This window comes from Pogoniulus pusillus, chromosome 24 (genome assembly GCF_015220805.1).
Source record: "Pogoniulus pusillus isolate bPogPus1 chromosome 24, bPogPus1.pri, whole genome shotgun sequence".
Taxonomy (NCBI): domain Eukaryota; kingdom Metazoa; phylum Chordata; class Aves; order Piciformes; family Lybiidae; genus Pogoniulus; species Pogoniulus pusillus.
Genome location: NC_087287.1, coordinates 5,482,373 through 5,497,109, shown reverse-complemented (window position 1 = coordinate 5,497,109; position 14,737 = coordinate 5,482,373). Strand labels below are relative to the sequence as shown.

Sequence of the window (14,737 nt, the reverse complement as noted above, 5' to 3'; positions counted from 1 at the left end):
CCAACCATTCGCTCCAGCGGCATATTTCGGGCTCGCAGGGGGGTAGAGACGTGGGGGGTCGTGGTGGTGGGGACGTAAGGGGTAGGTGAGGGCGTGGGGCCGGTGGTGGTGGTGTAGGTCGGGGATGTGGTCTCTGAGGAGGTGGACTGGGTGGAGGTGGTTACAGAGGTGGAGGTTGGCGCTGCGTGAGTGGTGGTGCTGGTCGGGGTGGTGGTGCTGTAGGGTATAGGTCCTGGGCAGTTGGGGTTGGCGCTGCAGCAGAGGACGCGGATCTTGTAGTTGAGGCACATCTTAAATTTGCCAGTCTGGTCTTCGTTCTTGCAGACCAGTCCAAAGTTGACGTCGCACTGCACGACCTGCCCGACCTGCGTGATGGGAAGCTCGGGGTAGTCCTCGGCCCGGCAGTCGATTTCCTTTGGATGTAGACAGACTTTCTTGCCGGCGGCCCGGATGTGCTGGTAGGTTTCAAAGTCTCCCTGGTTGGGTCCTGCAGAGGGGAAGTCGACGTCCAACCATTCGCTCCAGCGGCATATTTCAGGCTCGCAGGGGGTAGAGACATGGGGGGTCGTGGTGGTGGGGACGTAAGGGGTTGGTGAGGGCGTGGGGCGGGTGGTGGTGGTGTAGGTCGGGGATGTGGTCTCTGAGGAGGTGGACTGGGTGGAGGTGGTTACAGAGGTGGAGGTTGGCGCTGCGTGAGTGGTGGTGCTGGTCGGGGTGGTGGTGCTGTAGGGTATAGGTCCTGGGCAGTTGGGGTTGGCGCTGCAGCAGAGGACGCGGATCTTGTAGTTGAGGCACATCTTAAATTTGCCAGTCTGGTCTTCGTTCTTGCAGACCAGTCCAAAGTTGACGTCGCACTGCACGACCTGCCCGACCTGCGTGATGGGAAGCTCGGGGTAGTCCTCGGCCCGGCAGTCGATTTCCTTTGGATGTAGACAGACTTTCTTGCCGGCGGCCCGGATGTGCTGGTAGGTTTCAAAGTCTCCCTGGTTGGGTCCTGCAGAGGGGAAGTCGACGTCCAACCATTCGCTCCAGCGGCATATTTCGGGCTCGCAGGGGGTAGAGACGTGGGGGGTCGTGGTGGTGGGGACGTAAGGGGTTGGTGAGGGCGTGGGGCGGGTGGTGGTGGTGTAGGTCGGGGATGTGGTCTCTGAGGAGGTGGACTGGGTGGAGGTGGTTACAGAGGTGGAGGTTGGCGCTGCGTGAGTGGTGGTGCTGGTCGGGGTGGTGGTGCTGTAGGGTATAGGTCCTGGGCAGTTGGGGTTGGCGCTGCAGCAGAGGACGCGGATCTTGTAGTTGAGGCACATCTTAAATTTGCCAGTCTGGTCTTCGTTCTTGCAGACCAGTCCAAAGTTGACGTCGCACTGCACGACCTGCCCGACCTGCGTGATGGGAAGCTCGGGGTAGTCCTCGGCCCGGCAGTCGATTTCCTTTGGATGTAGACAGACTTTCTTGCCGGCAGCCCGGATGTGCTGGTAGGTTTCAAAGTCTCCCTGGTTGGGTCCTGCAGAGGGGAAGTCGATGTCCAACCATTCGCTCCAGCGGCATATTTCGGGCTCGCAGGGGGTAGAGACGTGGGGGGTCGTGGTGGTGGGGACGTAAGGGGTAGGTGAGGGTGTGGGGCCGGTGGTGGTGGTGTAGGTCGGGGATGTGGTCTCTGAGGAGGTGGACTGGGTGGAGGTGGTTACAGAGGTGGAGGTTGGCGCTGCGTGAGTGGTGGTGCTGGTCGGGGTGGTGGTGCTGTAGGGTATAGGTCCTGGGCAGTTGGGGTTGGCGCTGCAGCAGAGGACGCGGATCTTGTAGTTGAGGCACATCTTAAATTTGCCAGTCTGGTCTTCGTTCTTGCAGACCAGTCCAAAGTTGACGTCGCACTGCACGACCTGCCCGACCTGCGTGATGGGAAGCTCGGGGTAGTCCTCAGCCCGGCAGTCGATTTCCTTTGGATGTAGACAGACTTTCTTGCCGGCGGCCCGTATGTGCTGGTAGGTTTCAAAGTCTCCCTGGTTGGGTCCTGCAGAGGGGAAGTCGACGTCCAACCATTCGCTCCAGCGGCATATTTCGGGCTCGCAGGGGGTAGAGACGTGGGGGGTCGTGGTGGTGGGGACGTAAGGGGTTGGTGAGGGCGTGGGGCGGGTGGTGGTGGTGTAGGTCGGGGATGTGGTCTCTGAGGAGGTGGACTGGGTGGAGGTGGTTACAGAGGTGGAGGTTGGCGCTGCGTGAGTGGTGGTGCTGGTCGGGGTGGTGGTGCTGTAGGGTATAGGTCCTGGGCAGTTGGGGTTGGCGCTGCAGCAGAGGACGCGGATCTTGTAGTTGAGGCACATCTTAAATTTGCCAGTCTGGTCTTCGTTCTTGCAGACCAGTCCAAAGTTGACGTCGCACTGCACGACCTGCCCGACCTGCGTGATGGGAAGCTCGGGGTAGTCCTCGGCCCGGCAGTCGATTTCCTTTGGATGTAGGCAGACTTTCTTGCCGGCGGCCCGGATGTGCTGGTAGGTTTCAAAGTCTCCCTGGTTGGGTCCTGCAGAGGGGAAGTCGACGTCCAACCATTCGCTCCAGCGGCATATTTCGGGCTCGCAGGGGGTAGAGACGTGGGGGGTCGTGGTGGTGGGGACGTAAGGGGTAGGTGAGGGTGTGGGGCCGGTGGTGGTGGTGTAGGTTGGGGATGTGGTCTCTGAGGAGGTGGACTGGGTGGAGGTGGTTACAGAGGTGGAGGTTGGCGCTGCGTGAGTGGTGGTGCTGGTCGGGGTGGTGGTGCTGTAGGGTATAGGTCCTGGGCAGTTGGGGTTGGCGCTGCAGCAGAGGACGCGGATCTTGTAGTTGAGGCACATCTTAAATTTGCCAGTCTGGTCTTCGTTCTTGCAGACCAGTCCAAAGTTGACGTCGCACTGCACGACCTGCCCGACCTGCGTGATGGGAAGTTCGGGGTAGTCCTCGGCCCGGCAGTCGATTTCCTTTGGATGTAGACAGACTTTCTTGCCGGCGGCCCGTATGTGCTGGTAGGTTTCAAAGTCTCCCTGGTTGGGTCCTGCAGAGGGGAAGTCGACGTCCAACCATTCGCTCCAGCGGCATATTTCGGGCTCGCAGGGGGTAGAGACGTGGGGGGTCGTGGTGGTGGGGACGTAAGGGGTTGGTGAGGGCGTGGGGCGGGTGGTGGTGGTGTAGGTCGGGGATGTGGTCTCTGAGGAGGTGGACTGGGTGGAGGTGGTTACAGAGGTGGAGGTTGGCGCTGCGTGAGTGGTGGTGCTGGTCGGGGTGGTGGTGCTGTAGGGTATAGGTCCTGGGCAGTTGGGGTTGGCGCTGCAGCAGAGGACGCGGATCTTGTAGTTGAGGCACATCTTAAATTTGCCAGTCTGGTCTTCGTTCTTGCAGACCAGTCCAAAGTTGACGTCGCACTGCACGACCTGCCCGACCTGCGTGATGGGAAGCTCGGGGTAGTCCTCGGCCCGGCAGTCGATTTCCTTTGGATGTAGACAGACTTTCTTGCCGGCGGCCCGGATGTGCTGGTAGGTTTCAAAGTCTCCCTGGTTGGGTCCTGCAGAGGGGAAGTCGACGTCCAACCATTCGCTCCAGCGGCATATTTCGGGCTCGCAGGGGGTAGAGACGTGGGGGGTCGTGGTGGTGGGGACGTAAGGGGTTGGTGAGGGCGTGGGGCGGGTGGTGGTGGTGTAGGTCGGGGATGTGGTCTCTGAGGAGGTGGACTGGGTGGAGGTGGTTACAGAGGTGGAGGTTGGCGCTGCGTGAGTGGTGGTGCTGGTCGGGGTGGTGGTGCTGTAGGGTATAGGTCCTGGGCAGTTGGGGTTGGCGCTGCAGCAGAGGACGCGGATCTTGTAGTTGAGGCACATCTTAAATTTGCCAGTCTGGTCTTCGTTCTTGCAGACCAGTCCAAAGTTGACGTCGCACTGCACGACCTGCCCGACCTGCGTGATGGGAAGCTCGGGGTAGTCCTCGGCCCGGCAGTCGATTTCCTTTGGATGTAGACAGACTTTCTTGCCGGCGGCCCGGATGTGCTGGTAGGTTTCAAAGTCTCCCTGGTTGGGTCCTGCAGAGGGGAAGTCGACGTCCAACCATTCGCTCCAGCGGCATATTTCGGGCTCGCAGGGGGTGGAGACGTGGGGGGTCGTGGTGGTGGGGACGTAAGGGGTTGGTGAGGGCGTGGGGCGGGTGGTGGTGGTGTAGGTCGGGGATGTGGTCTCTGAGGAGGTGGACTGGGTGGAGGTGGTTACAGAGGTGGAGGTTGGCGCTGCGTGAGTGGTGGTGCTGGTCGGGGTGGTGGTGCTGTAGGGTATAGGTCCTGGGCAGTTGGGGTTGGCGCTGCAGCAGAGGACGCGGATCTTGTAGTTGAGGCACATCTTAAATTTGCCAGTCTGGTCTTCGTTCTTGCAGACCAGTCCAAAGTTGACGTCGCACTGCACGACCTGCCCGACCTGCGTGATGGGAAGCTCGGGGTAGTCCTCGGCCCGGCAGTCGATTTCCTTTGGATGTAGACAGACTTTCTTGCCGGCGGCCCGGATGTGCTGGTAGGTTTCAAAGTCTCCCTGGTTGGGTCCTGCAGAGGGGAAGTCGACGTCCAACCATTCGCTCCAGCGGCATATTTCGGGCTCGCAGGGGGTAGAGACGTGGGGGGTCGTGGTGGTGGGGACGTAAGGGGTTGGTGAGGGCGTGGGGCGGGTGGTGGTGGTGTAGGTCGGGGATGTGGTCTCTGAGGAGGTGGACTGGGTGGAGGTGGTTACAGAGGTGGAGGTTGGCGCTGCGTGAGTGGTGGTGCTGGTCGGGGTGGTGGTGCTGTAGGGTATAGGTCCTGGGCAGTTGGGGTTGGCGCTGCAGCAGAGGACGCGGATCTTGTAGTTGAGGCACATCTTAAATTTGCCAGTCTGGTCTTCGTTCTTGCAGACCAGTCCAAAGTTGACGTCGCACTGCACGACCTGCCCGACCTGCGTGATGGGAAGCTCGGGGTAGTCCTCGGCCCGGCAGTCGATTTCCTTTGGATGTAGACAGACTTTCTTGCCGGCGGCCCGGATGTGCTGGTAGGTTTCAAAGTCTCCCTGGTTGGGTCCTGCAGAGGGGAAGTCGACGTCCAACCATTCACTCCAGCGGCATATTTCGGGCTCGCAGGGGGTAGAGACGTGGGGGGTCGTGGTGGTGGGGACGTAAGGGGTTGGTGAGGGCGTGGGGCGGGTGGTGGTGGTGTAGGTCGGGGATGTGGTCTCTGAGGAGGTGGACTGGGTGGAGGTGGTTACAGAGGTGGAGGTTGGCGCTGCGTGAGTGGTGGTGCTGCTGTAGGGTATAGGTCCTGGGCAGTTGGGGTTGGCGCTGCAGCAGAGGACGCGGATCTTGTAGTTGAGGCACATCTTAAATTTGCCAGTCTGGTCTTCGTTCTTGCAGACCAGTCCAAAGTTGACGTCGCACTGCACGACCTGCCCGACCTGCGTGATGGGAAGCTCGGGGTAGTCCTCGGCCCGGCAGTCGATTTCCTTTGGATGTAGACAGACTTTCTTGCCGGCGGCCCGGATGTGCTGGTAGGTTTCAAAGTCTCCCTGGTTGGGTCCTGCAGAGGGGAAGTCGACGTCCAACCATTCGCTCCAGCGGCATATTTCGGGCTCGCAGGGAGTAGAGACGTGGGGGGTCGTGGTGGTGGGGACGTAAGGGGTAGGTGAGGGCGTGGGGCGGGTGGTGGTGGTGTAGGTCGGGGATGTGGTCTCTGAGGAGGTGGACTGGGTGGAGGTGGTTACAGAGGTGGAGGTTGGCGCTGCGTGAGTGGTGGTGCTGGTCGGGGTGGTGGTGCTGTAGGGTATAGGTCCTGGGCAGTTGGGGTTGGCGCTGCAGCAGAGGACGCGGATCTTGTAGTTGAGGCACATCTTAAATTTGCCAGTCTGGTCTTCGTTCTTGCAGACCAGTCCAAAGTTGACGTCGCACTGCACGACCTGCCCGACCTGCGTGATGGGAAGCTCGGGGTAGTCCTCGGCCCGGCAGTCGATTTCCTTTGGATGTAGACAGACTTTCTTGCCGGCGGCCCGTATGTGCTGGTAGGTTTCAAAGTCTCCCTGGTTGGGTCCTGCAGAGGGGAAGTCGACGTCCAACCATTCACTCCAGCGGCATATTTCGGGCTCGCAGGGGGTAGAGACGTGGGGGGTCGTGGTGGTGGGGACGTAAGGGGTTGGTGAGGGCGTGGGGCGGGTGGTGGTGGTGTAGGTCGGGGATGTGGTCTCTGAGGAGGTGGACTGGGTGGAGGTGGTTACAGAGGTGGAGGTTGGCGCTGCGTGAGTGGTGGTGCTGGTCGGGGTGGTGGTGCTGTAGGGTATAGGTCCTGGGCAGTTGGGGTTGGCGCTGCAGCAGAGGACGCGGATCTTGTAGTTGAGGCACATCTTAAATTTGCCAGTCTGGTCTTCGTTCTTGCAGACCAGTCCAAAGTTGACGTCGCACTGCACGACCTGCCCGACCTGCGTGATGGGAAGCTCGGGGTAGTCCTCGGCCCGGCAGTCGATTTCCTTTGGATGTAGACAGACTTTCTTGCCGGCGGCCCGTATGTGCTGGTAGGTTTCAAAGTCTCCCTGGTTGGGTCCTGCAGAGGGGAAGTCGACATCCAACCATTCGCTCCAGCGGCATATTTCGGGCTCGCAGGGAGTAGAGACGTGGGGGGTCGTGGTGGTGGGGACGTAAGGGGTAGGTGAGGGCGTGGGGCCGGTGGTGGTGGTGTAGGTCGGGGATGTGGTCTCTGAGGAGGTGGACTGGGTGGAGGTGGTTACAGAGGTGGAGGTTGGCGCTGCGTGAGTGGTGGTGCTGGTCGGGGTGGTGGTGCTGTAGGGTATAGGTCCTGGGCAGTTGGGGTTGGCGCTGCAGCAGAGGACGCGGATCTTGTAGTTGAGGCACATCTTAAATTTGCCAGTCTGGTCTTCGTTCTTGCAGACCAGTCCAAAGTTGACGTCGCACTGCACGACCTGCCCGACCTGCGTGATGGGAAGCTCGGGGTAGTCCTCGGCCCGGCAGTCGATTTCCTTTGGATGTAGACAGACTTTCTTGCCGGCGGCCCGGATGTGCTGGTAGGTTTCAAAGTCTCCCTGGTTGGGTCCTGCAGAGGGGAAGTCGACGTCCAACCATTCGCTCCAGCGGCATATTTCAGGCTCGCAGGTGGCTGTGGTCGATTGGTATGGTGTCGTTGTTCTTATGTGAATCGGCTGTGTTGGTGGTGTAGTGATTGATGTTGTTGTCTCATGCCTGGTGTATATATGCGGTGTTGTTATTTCTGTCGATGTTGTGCTCAGTGTTGTCGATGTTATTAGAGATGTTGGTGTAGTTGTTATCTCGCATGGTACTGTTACGTTTTTACAGCATTTAAATCTCACTTCATAGTTGTAGCAGATGGGTGGTAGTTGATTTTTGTTGTAGCATGTCAAACCTTCTTTTGCGTTGCATGTGATGTTTTGCTCCAGGAGAGGATATGGTGTAAATGGGAACCTTACTGCTCTGCATTCCACAGCTTTTCTGTTTTCACAGACTTTGTATCCCTTCTTTTCAATATTCTTAATTGTTTCAAAGTCTCCATCATTATATCCAGAGCCAGGGTAATTGACATCGTACCACCTTGACCAGTAACATTCTTCTTTAATACAAAGAGGTATTGTTGGGGTAGAGGTGAGAGGGGTGGATTCAGTTGTGGTTGTTGGAGTTACAGATGTTGTAGTCGTTGAAGACGTTGTAATTTCTGTGCTCGTGGTCGGTGTTGTCAAGGAGCACGGTACGAAAGCACAGCATAAGACTCTGATTTCATAATTGTTGCACATTGTTGTAATTTGATCCTTGTTGTAGCATATAAGCCCATTTTTTGTACTGCATTCTAGTTTTTGGCCAAGGTCCTTCAGTGGTATGTCAGGGAATTTTTCTGCCCTGCATTCAACAGCCCGAGGAGCTTTGCAGACTTCATAACCTTTGGCTCTCAAATCATCAAAGGTTTCAAAATCTCCACCGTCATAGCCAGGGGTTTGCACACTGCCATCATACCACTGTGACCACTCGCAGACTTCACGAACGCACTCTGATGTAGTCGGTGATGCTGTGGGAAGAGATAACAAGACTTAGGATTCCTGTAGGTATTCCCTTTCTTAATTATTTTTAATCAGCTGAAAATATTCCTAAGTTCCTTTGCTTGCATCCTAAGCCTGTCGTGCCTCACTTCAGTCTACTTCAAATTCAATATGAATTAGAACAGAAACTCCAACACTTTTGAATTTAATGTACTAACGTGATTGGAACTGTCACTTCCCAAGAGTGTGCTAAAGGTCTTTTGCCAGGTGCTTTAATAAGCTTCGGTTATCACTTAGACATATGTACGGGGTTAACTCTCCAGGGAGAGTGACCTTGAACCTGACCCTGGGTGGTCTTGACCCCTCCCCAGCGGTGGGTCAAAACACTTCCAGGTGATGGTTAGCTCACTCCCCCTTCCTGTCTAAAGGGTTATAGAAGCAGGGGGACTTCTGTTCTCTCTCTCTGTGCTTCCTGCTTCTCAGCTTACCATCATCACCATCCTGTTCCTGGTTCTCTTTGTTTTACCATGTGGCCGTCACCCACGAGGCAGATGAGCCCATTACAATCAAAATCTGGTTTTATTGACACATTTTGTGTTTGTTTTCCCTTCCCTATACCTTTGTAACTTCCCTACCTCAGATGCCTTTTTAATTTATTGTTAAACTTTTCTTCTTTTTAACTTGCAAATCTGAGTGAGATTATTGATTTAGGTGTGCTTACTTTTTCCTCTCTCTACATATAATTCCTTTCTTTTGGGAAAGGAGGGGGAAGAGGGAGGAGCGCTCTATCAATTGTTATTTATTCTATCAAATATATTTGTGTCTCTGGGAATTTAAATTAGAACTGAGATGACATATTGGGGGAAAATAGAAAATCTTACTTTGTGTGTGTGTTTGATCCAATGTCACAGGTTTGTGTCTTGCTTCAGTATTTACTGGCCTCTCTGCCATGTCAAAACCCAAGTCAAACTCATTGGGAGGATTAAGATTCCTTCTTGCTTCCAAATGAGTTGACTCCTCCTTCACTACAATATCTTTATTCCTCCATCTGAACTAAAAGATGCCCAGTGTAGAATATCAGCACCCCTACACTTTCTATTTTAGCTCTAGCCTTTAGAAAGCATTTCTTGGTTAGAGAGCAATCCGTAATCTTTTGCAGGTCAATTTGAATTGGGAAATGGCTGGAAAATGGCCTATGGATTAAAGCAGTGCTGATGGGTTCTCTGATTTCAAAGCCTGCAGTTCTAAAATTGTTTCTGAGTTCTTCCCAAGCGTTTGCCTGTAGTAATTAGTGAGTACCAGCCTGAAGAATGCTGAGCAGGAACTCTAGAAATGAACATTTCACTATCTCACTCTGAGCCATCCACTTAGTGCTGTAATTATAAATACCATGAACCTGATCAGGGATTTTGCATTCTGTAGTTCAATAGAGGAAATAGTGATTTTTTTATAAAGATCATTCCACATATAGAAAAAGTTGCAATTACAGATAATAAAGTAAATGCTTCTTTTTTATGGTTCACAGGGGTTGGAAGGGGCCTCCAGAGCTAATTGAGTCCAAGCCCCTGCCAGAGCAGGACTATAATCTAGTGCAGGTCACACAAGAACTCATCCAGAGTGGTCTTGAAAGTCTCCAGAGAAGGAGAGTCCACAACCTCTCTGGGGAGCCCATTCCAGTGATCTGTGACCCTTGCAGTCAAGAAGTTCTTCTTCATCTTGAGGTGGAACTTCCTGTGCTATAGTTTACATCCACTGCCCCTTGTCCTAATCTTCACTATGAAGATAAGTACTATCAGACCACTGTGTGGCAGCTTCCACTTCAGTGTTTCAGCAGTGGTTTTAGTTTCTGTGTTTAATTCCATGTATGATTTTAGTTAACAAATACCACCTGGAACCGAATGCTCATCAGAAATGAGACTTACTTATTTTGAGGTTCTGTTAATTCAATTATGTTGCAAGCCTGAGCATGGGATATTTTTAGCTACATTTTACTTAGTAATGGGTGAAATAGACATTTAGAAGTTGTAAAAGGACATACCTGTGGTAGTAATGGGAGCTGTAGTAGTACTGAAGTGGAAGGTTGTTGAGGGTGTTGTTGAGACTGGACAGTCATAGATGATCCTTTCAAGTGTTCCATTGGGACCACAAACCGCTACAATGCACCCTCCTATGCCATCTGTGGTATTGTAGACCACATCTTTATAGCCATATCTTTTCCCCTCATAAATGCAGAGACATTCTGTAAGTCAAAAGAGAGTGTTACTCCTTGGCAGCTGACACACAGAGCAGAGTTCTTCAAGTACTTCCTATTCAGATAAAACAGCTTTTCCAACGTACCGTATACATCATAGCTGCATTTTTTGCCATGAATTGTGCATTCACTGGAAGAGAAAAAAGGAGATAATAGCAGTGAGTATATTGGCTCATGACATCATTTTATTGTTTCAGTTTTGTTCTATTGACCCTTTGCTATTCCTTCTGTGTTTACAAGCCAAGTTAGGTAGGATCACTCATATTTCTGGCAGGAAAGGTGATTCTTTTCTGCCAGGATACTAAAGATGGTGCTTTCAAAGCTGGGCAAAGGTGTGGGGAGGGATGATTTGAAATGATCTTAACTCTCTGATAGGGATGTTTGGTTTTTTTAAAGGGAAAGTGCAGGTAAATGAATAACTTGAGAAAGGATCACTGTGGTGCAGATGTCAAGGCAGTCTACAGTGACTTTCTGTCAAGGCTTTCAAGAAGTGCAAGAACGTGTTCTGGTTTTGAGGGAATTGATCTATTGTCTGTTAAGATCTTAAACTGAGGGCACCTGTACACCGAGTAAACTTAAGTAAATATAGATATGTATTTAACAGGTTAGGTTTAGTAATGCTAATGACAGAAACTCTGCAGGCAAAGGTGTCTGTGGACTGCACAACATGCCATGAAAGTTGGGTTAGCTCAGATGGGCTCTGATCTAAGCTGCCATTTGGGCTGTGCTGCTTACAGTATTCAGGTGTAGCTGCTCTAAAGGCATCATAACACATGTTAACTGCTTGACAGCTAGTTCTGTTAACTTAGTGTTATTTCAGAGACCCACAGAACATTAGGGGTTGGAAGGGACTTGAAGAGATCATCTAGTCCAACCCTCCTGCCAGAGCAGGTTCACCCCAGAGTAGGTCACACAGCAGGTGGGTTTGGAATGCTTCCAGAGAAGAAGACTCCACAAATTCTCTGGGCAGAAGCTTTACCAGAAAGCACTTATCTCAGTGTGTCATCAGTTCTGACAGAGTATGTGGGAATAGTTGCTGATTATTACAAATGTGGAGCCACCATTGCAGTGACAGAAAGCAGCTCAAAAAGTGAAGAGTAGTTGCCTGCCAACTTGTAAATAATTTCACACCATGAGTTTAGGGATACTTCAATATAATTTCTCCAGTCCTGTTACCATTATTTGTTGTTAATGAATTAAAAAATCATAAAACCAGTAAAGGTACTTTGATAAATAAAGAGTATGTAAAAAGTTAATCCCTGTGTGGCAGAACACTTCACCATTTTGAGTTTTGGGAATGGATGAGAATCAGGCATTTTTCAGCAGCTTGTGATTGACCTAGCAGCTCTTGGAAAACAAAAAGCTTAATGTATGATAATAACTTAATATATGATAAATTAGGCTCCACAGCTTTGAGCTCAGAATTCAAAACCCTTTACTAATCCTACCATGATTGACAGTTCTCCTTTGAAGGCATCAGCATTCCTGGTTTGTAATTCTTTCCATTTTCATAACAACCACAAGTATCAACACAAGTCATGGTCTCTTCATCAAAATAGGGCTTGTTCTTTGGACAGTTTGGATAGCAGCCTGCAGTGCAAAATGAGAGTTGTGTTAACAGCAGGTCTTTCACAGGTAGAGCTAACTCTACGTTCTGCTTCTATCTGCATTCCCAAATCATCCTGTACAGCAAAAGGCATTTCAGACTCCTACTGCTATTCCCTTGACTGCACATTAACTTTTGGAGCATTTTGTCCTCATCTTCACCCCAACCAATGTCACAATCCCCTATGGAGTAAGATACTATGTAGGAAATCTCTTCTTATAATTTCTAATGTAAATATTGAGTCAGGTAAATGTTGTTAGATCACATTTTAGCTTTCTTTAGTCAGAATGAGAGATGCATGATTCTGCTTACCTTCCAAACCTCTCAACTCATGAAGGCATTTCCCACTTGGATTTTTGCAGGTCTTCATACAAGGGGCTCCGCACGGCTTGTAATGCCACTCACACTCCCCTTGGGGGTTGTAGTAGTCACAGAAGAGAGCTACAGGAAAAGACAGGAAAAGAGCTTAGGTCTTCTTGCTCTGCTGTCTTTCAGTTTTGCTGGGTGAAACCCCCACTTGATCAGCATAACCACATAGGTGGTGAACAGTGGTTGACTTATTTCTTCTTTCATTCAGTTGTTACATCTCTGCCACGTTTTAACAGCAGTAAAGCTGCACATTAAGCATGGAAAATCAGTTAATCGACTCATTGATTTTAGCTTTCAGGAACTAATATTTATTTACACTGAGCCTGATGTAGACAGGTGGGAGTATAATATGATATTACAATTCACCAGCTGTGAATCATGACTGCAAGTAAATTGAACGCTGGGAACACCACTGGTAAAATGTTGTTATCAGTGATTTCATTTGAAGGAATTAGGTTGGCTTTGTGTGATTTAGCCAGCTTGCTTTGTGTGGGGGTTTTAGACTCTAGCAGTGCCTCCTACAAATAACATTTCATCCTTCTTTCTTTCATCAATCTTTTTTTTTCCTTTTTTTTTTTTTCCCAACTGTTTTTTTTTCCCTCTGGACCTCTTCAAATCATAGTAGAGTGAAACTCACGACAAATGGATGGGGTTCTCCATGAAATGCAGATGTCCAACTCATTGCAGGCTTGAGCATAGGCAGCTACTGCTGTGCAGAAACATTCACAGTCCCCTCCGGTGTCACAGGCACAGGCATCATCCACACATGCTTGATAATATTCATTTGGTTCAATCTGTTAGAGAAAAAAACCTGAGTTTCCATATGTTTGGCCTCTTTGGAAAGGCTTTTAGTGTCTTTTAAAAAATGGAGGAAAGTATGTGAAACTGAGAACACTTTGAAATATCCAAGAGGAAAAGGTTCATTACAGCTGTTTGCAAAAAAAGCTGTCATGCTAAAGAACTCTTTGATGTTGAAGATACAATTGCAGAATCACAGAATGGCAGGAGTTGGAAGGGACCTTGAAAGATCATCTACTCCACCCCCCCCTTCCAGAGCAGGACCACCTAGACCAGAATCATAGAATCAACCAGGTTGGAAGAAACCTCCAAGATCATCCAGTCCAACCTAGCAGCCAGCCCTATCCAATCAATTAGACCATGGCACTAAGTACAAACAGAAAGAATATTGTTACATGACAACAAGCTGGCACACAGTCATGTGGCTGATAATTAAATTAGTACAAAATGATGCCATTAGAAACTAAATTATCTGTGATTGTGCCTTCTGTTAAAAAAAACACAACCCCAAATCTCAATTTCCTTCATGCATTAACTCAAGGCACAAGCTGAGAAAGCCAAAGTGAAAATACTTCTGTGTGGTCTCCCTGGAACTTGGTCTGACTTCACACAGAATGTATTTTAATGTCTTTTTCAGCTATGCTACATACAAAAACATAATGTAATATCTGGCTCAAGTAAATTCAAGACTGAAGTTTTTGTCATACCTGGGAGTGACACTTTGCAAACACTTCACTGGTAATGATGCTGCATTGCTTCTGCGCCCAGGCTTTCCTGTACGGGTTGGCAGTGCATGGATCCTTTGTACCATTGGCTGTGGGGCAACTAGAAGACACCTTCCAGCTGTTGGCAAACTCCAGCACATTTCCCACCACAGACTGACTGCGAGTAGTGAAGTCATTATTCCCATTGCCATCATAGTTTCCACAAAGTCCACAGACATGTCCCTGTGTGAAATGGCAGAGGTCAGTCAGTAAGAAACACTTCCTTAATATCTGCAAGCAGCAGACCTCAGGATGAAACTTACTTAAGGTTATCTGGGCCTCTTCAGAAACAGACTCAGACATTGTTATAAAACACCTTCCATGAAGAAATGCCTCTAGCTTGTTGTTAGAAAGGATAGAGATAGGAAGCAGAGCAGACTCCTTGTTTTTGTTCTTAATGTTGAGCTTATCAGTTTCACCTAATCCTGACTACATCTTTTCAGTGAAGGCTTTGCATGAAGAGCTACTGAGGTAGTTGCTGTTAAGCTGTTGCTGAATAATTTAAAGAAAGTAGTAGTACACAATTTCAGTCAACACTACAAAGGTAGTAATGTGCAATTGGTGCTCTTTTAAGCCTTCTCATTACAGCCTAAGTATTTTATTTCTTTGAGAGATAAGATGAATATATTTCAGAAATGCATTTTGTTCAGGGCTTTGGTTTTGAAAATGTACCTCAAAGCTGGGGCTGAGTTTGATGAATATGCTGGTTTTCTTGTCCCACATGAGTATCAGGCCAACACTAGTGTCCACCACAAGGTAGATGCCCATGGAACGGATTTGGAATGGCATTTTTCCCCCAGGTGCCCTCTGGATGACATCAGAGTGTCCATCATTGAGTACCAGCTCATAGTTCTAGGACAGGAAAAGAGGAGGAGAAGTTGTTAGAGGTCAGTTTAAAAAGTCATCCATTTGGTAGCAGTAACTGTTACTGAAG

General features: G+C 50.4%; 1 protein-coding gene across 1 annotated transcript in view; it reads right to left on the bottom strand.

Moving 5' to 3' along the window:
- LOC135186350 (mucin-5AC-like) overlaps window positions 1-14,737 on the bottom strand; it is a 50,961-nt gene that overhangs the window by 14,516 nt on the left and 21,708 nt on the right. The window contains exons 24-32 of the mRNA XM_064163996.1: window positions 14,476-14,655; window positions 13,747-13,986; window positions 12,879-13,035; window positions 12,185-12,313; window positions 11,715-11,856; window positions 10,353-10,396; window positions 10,054-10,254; window positions 8,356-8,361; window positions 6-8,044 (exon numbers count right to left, since the gene is read on the bottom strand). Coding sequence (XP_064020066.1) covers window positions 6-8,044; window positions 8,356-8,361; window positions 10,054-10,254; window positions 10,353-10,396; window positions 11,715-11,856; window positions 12,185-12,313; window positions 12,879-13,035; window positions 13,747-13,986; window positions 14,476-14,655 — 9,138 coding nt within the window. The remainder of the gene's footprint in view (window positions 1-5; window positions 8,045-8,355; window positions 8,362-10,053; window positions 10,255-10,352; window positions 10,397-11,714; window positions 11,857-12,184; window positions 12,314-12,878; window positions 13,036-13,746; window positions 13,987-14,475; window positions 14,656-14,737) is intronic.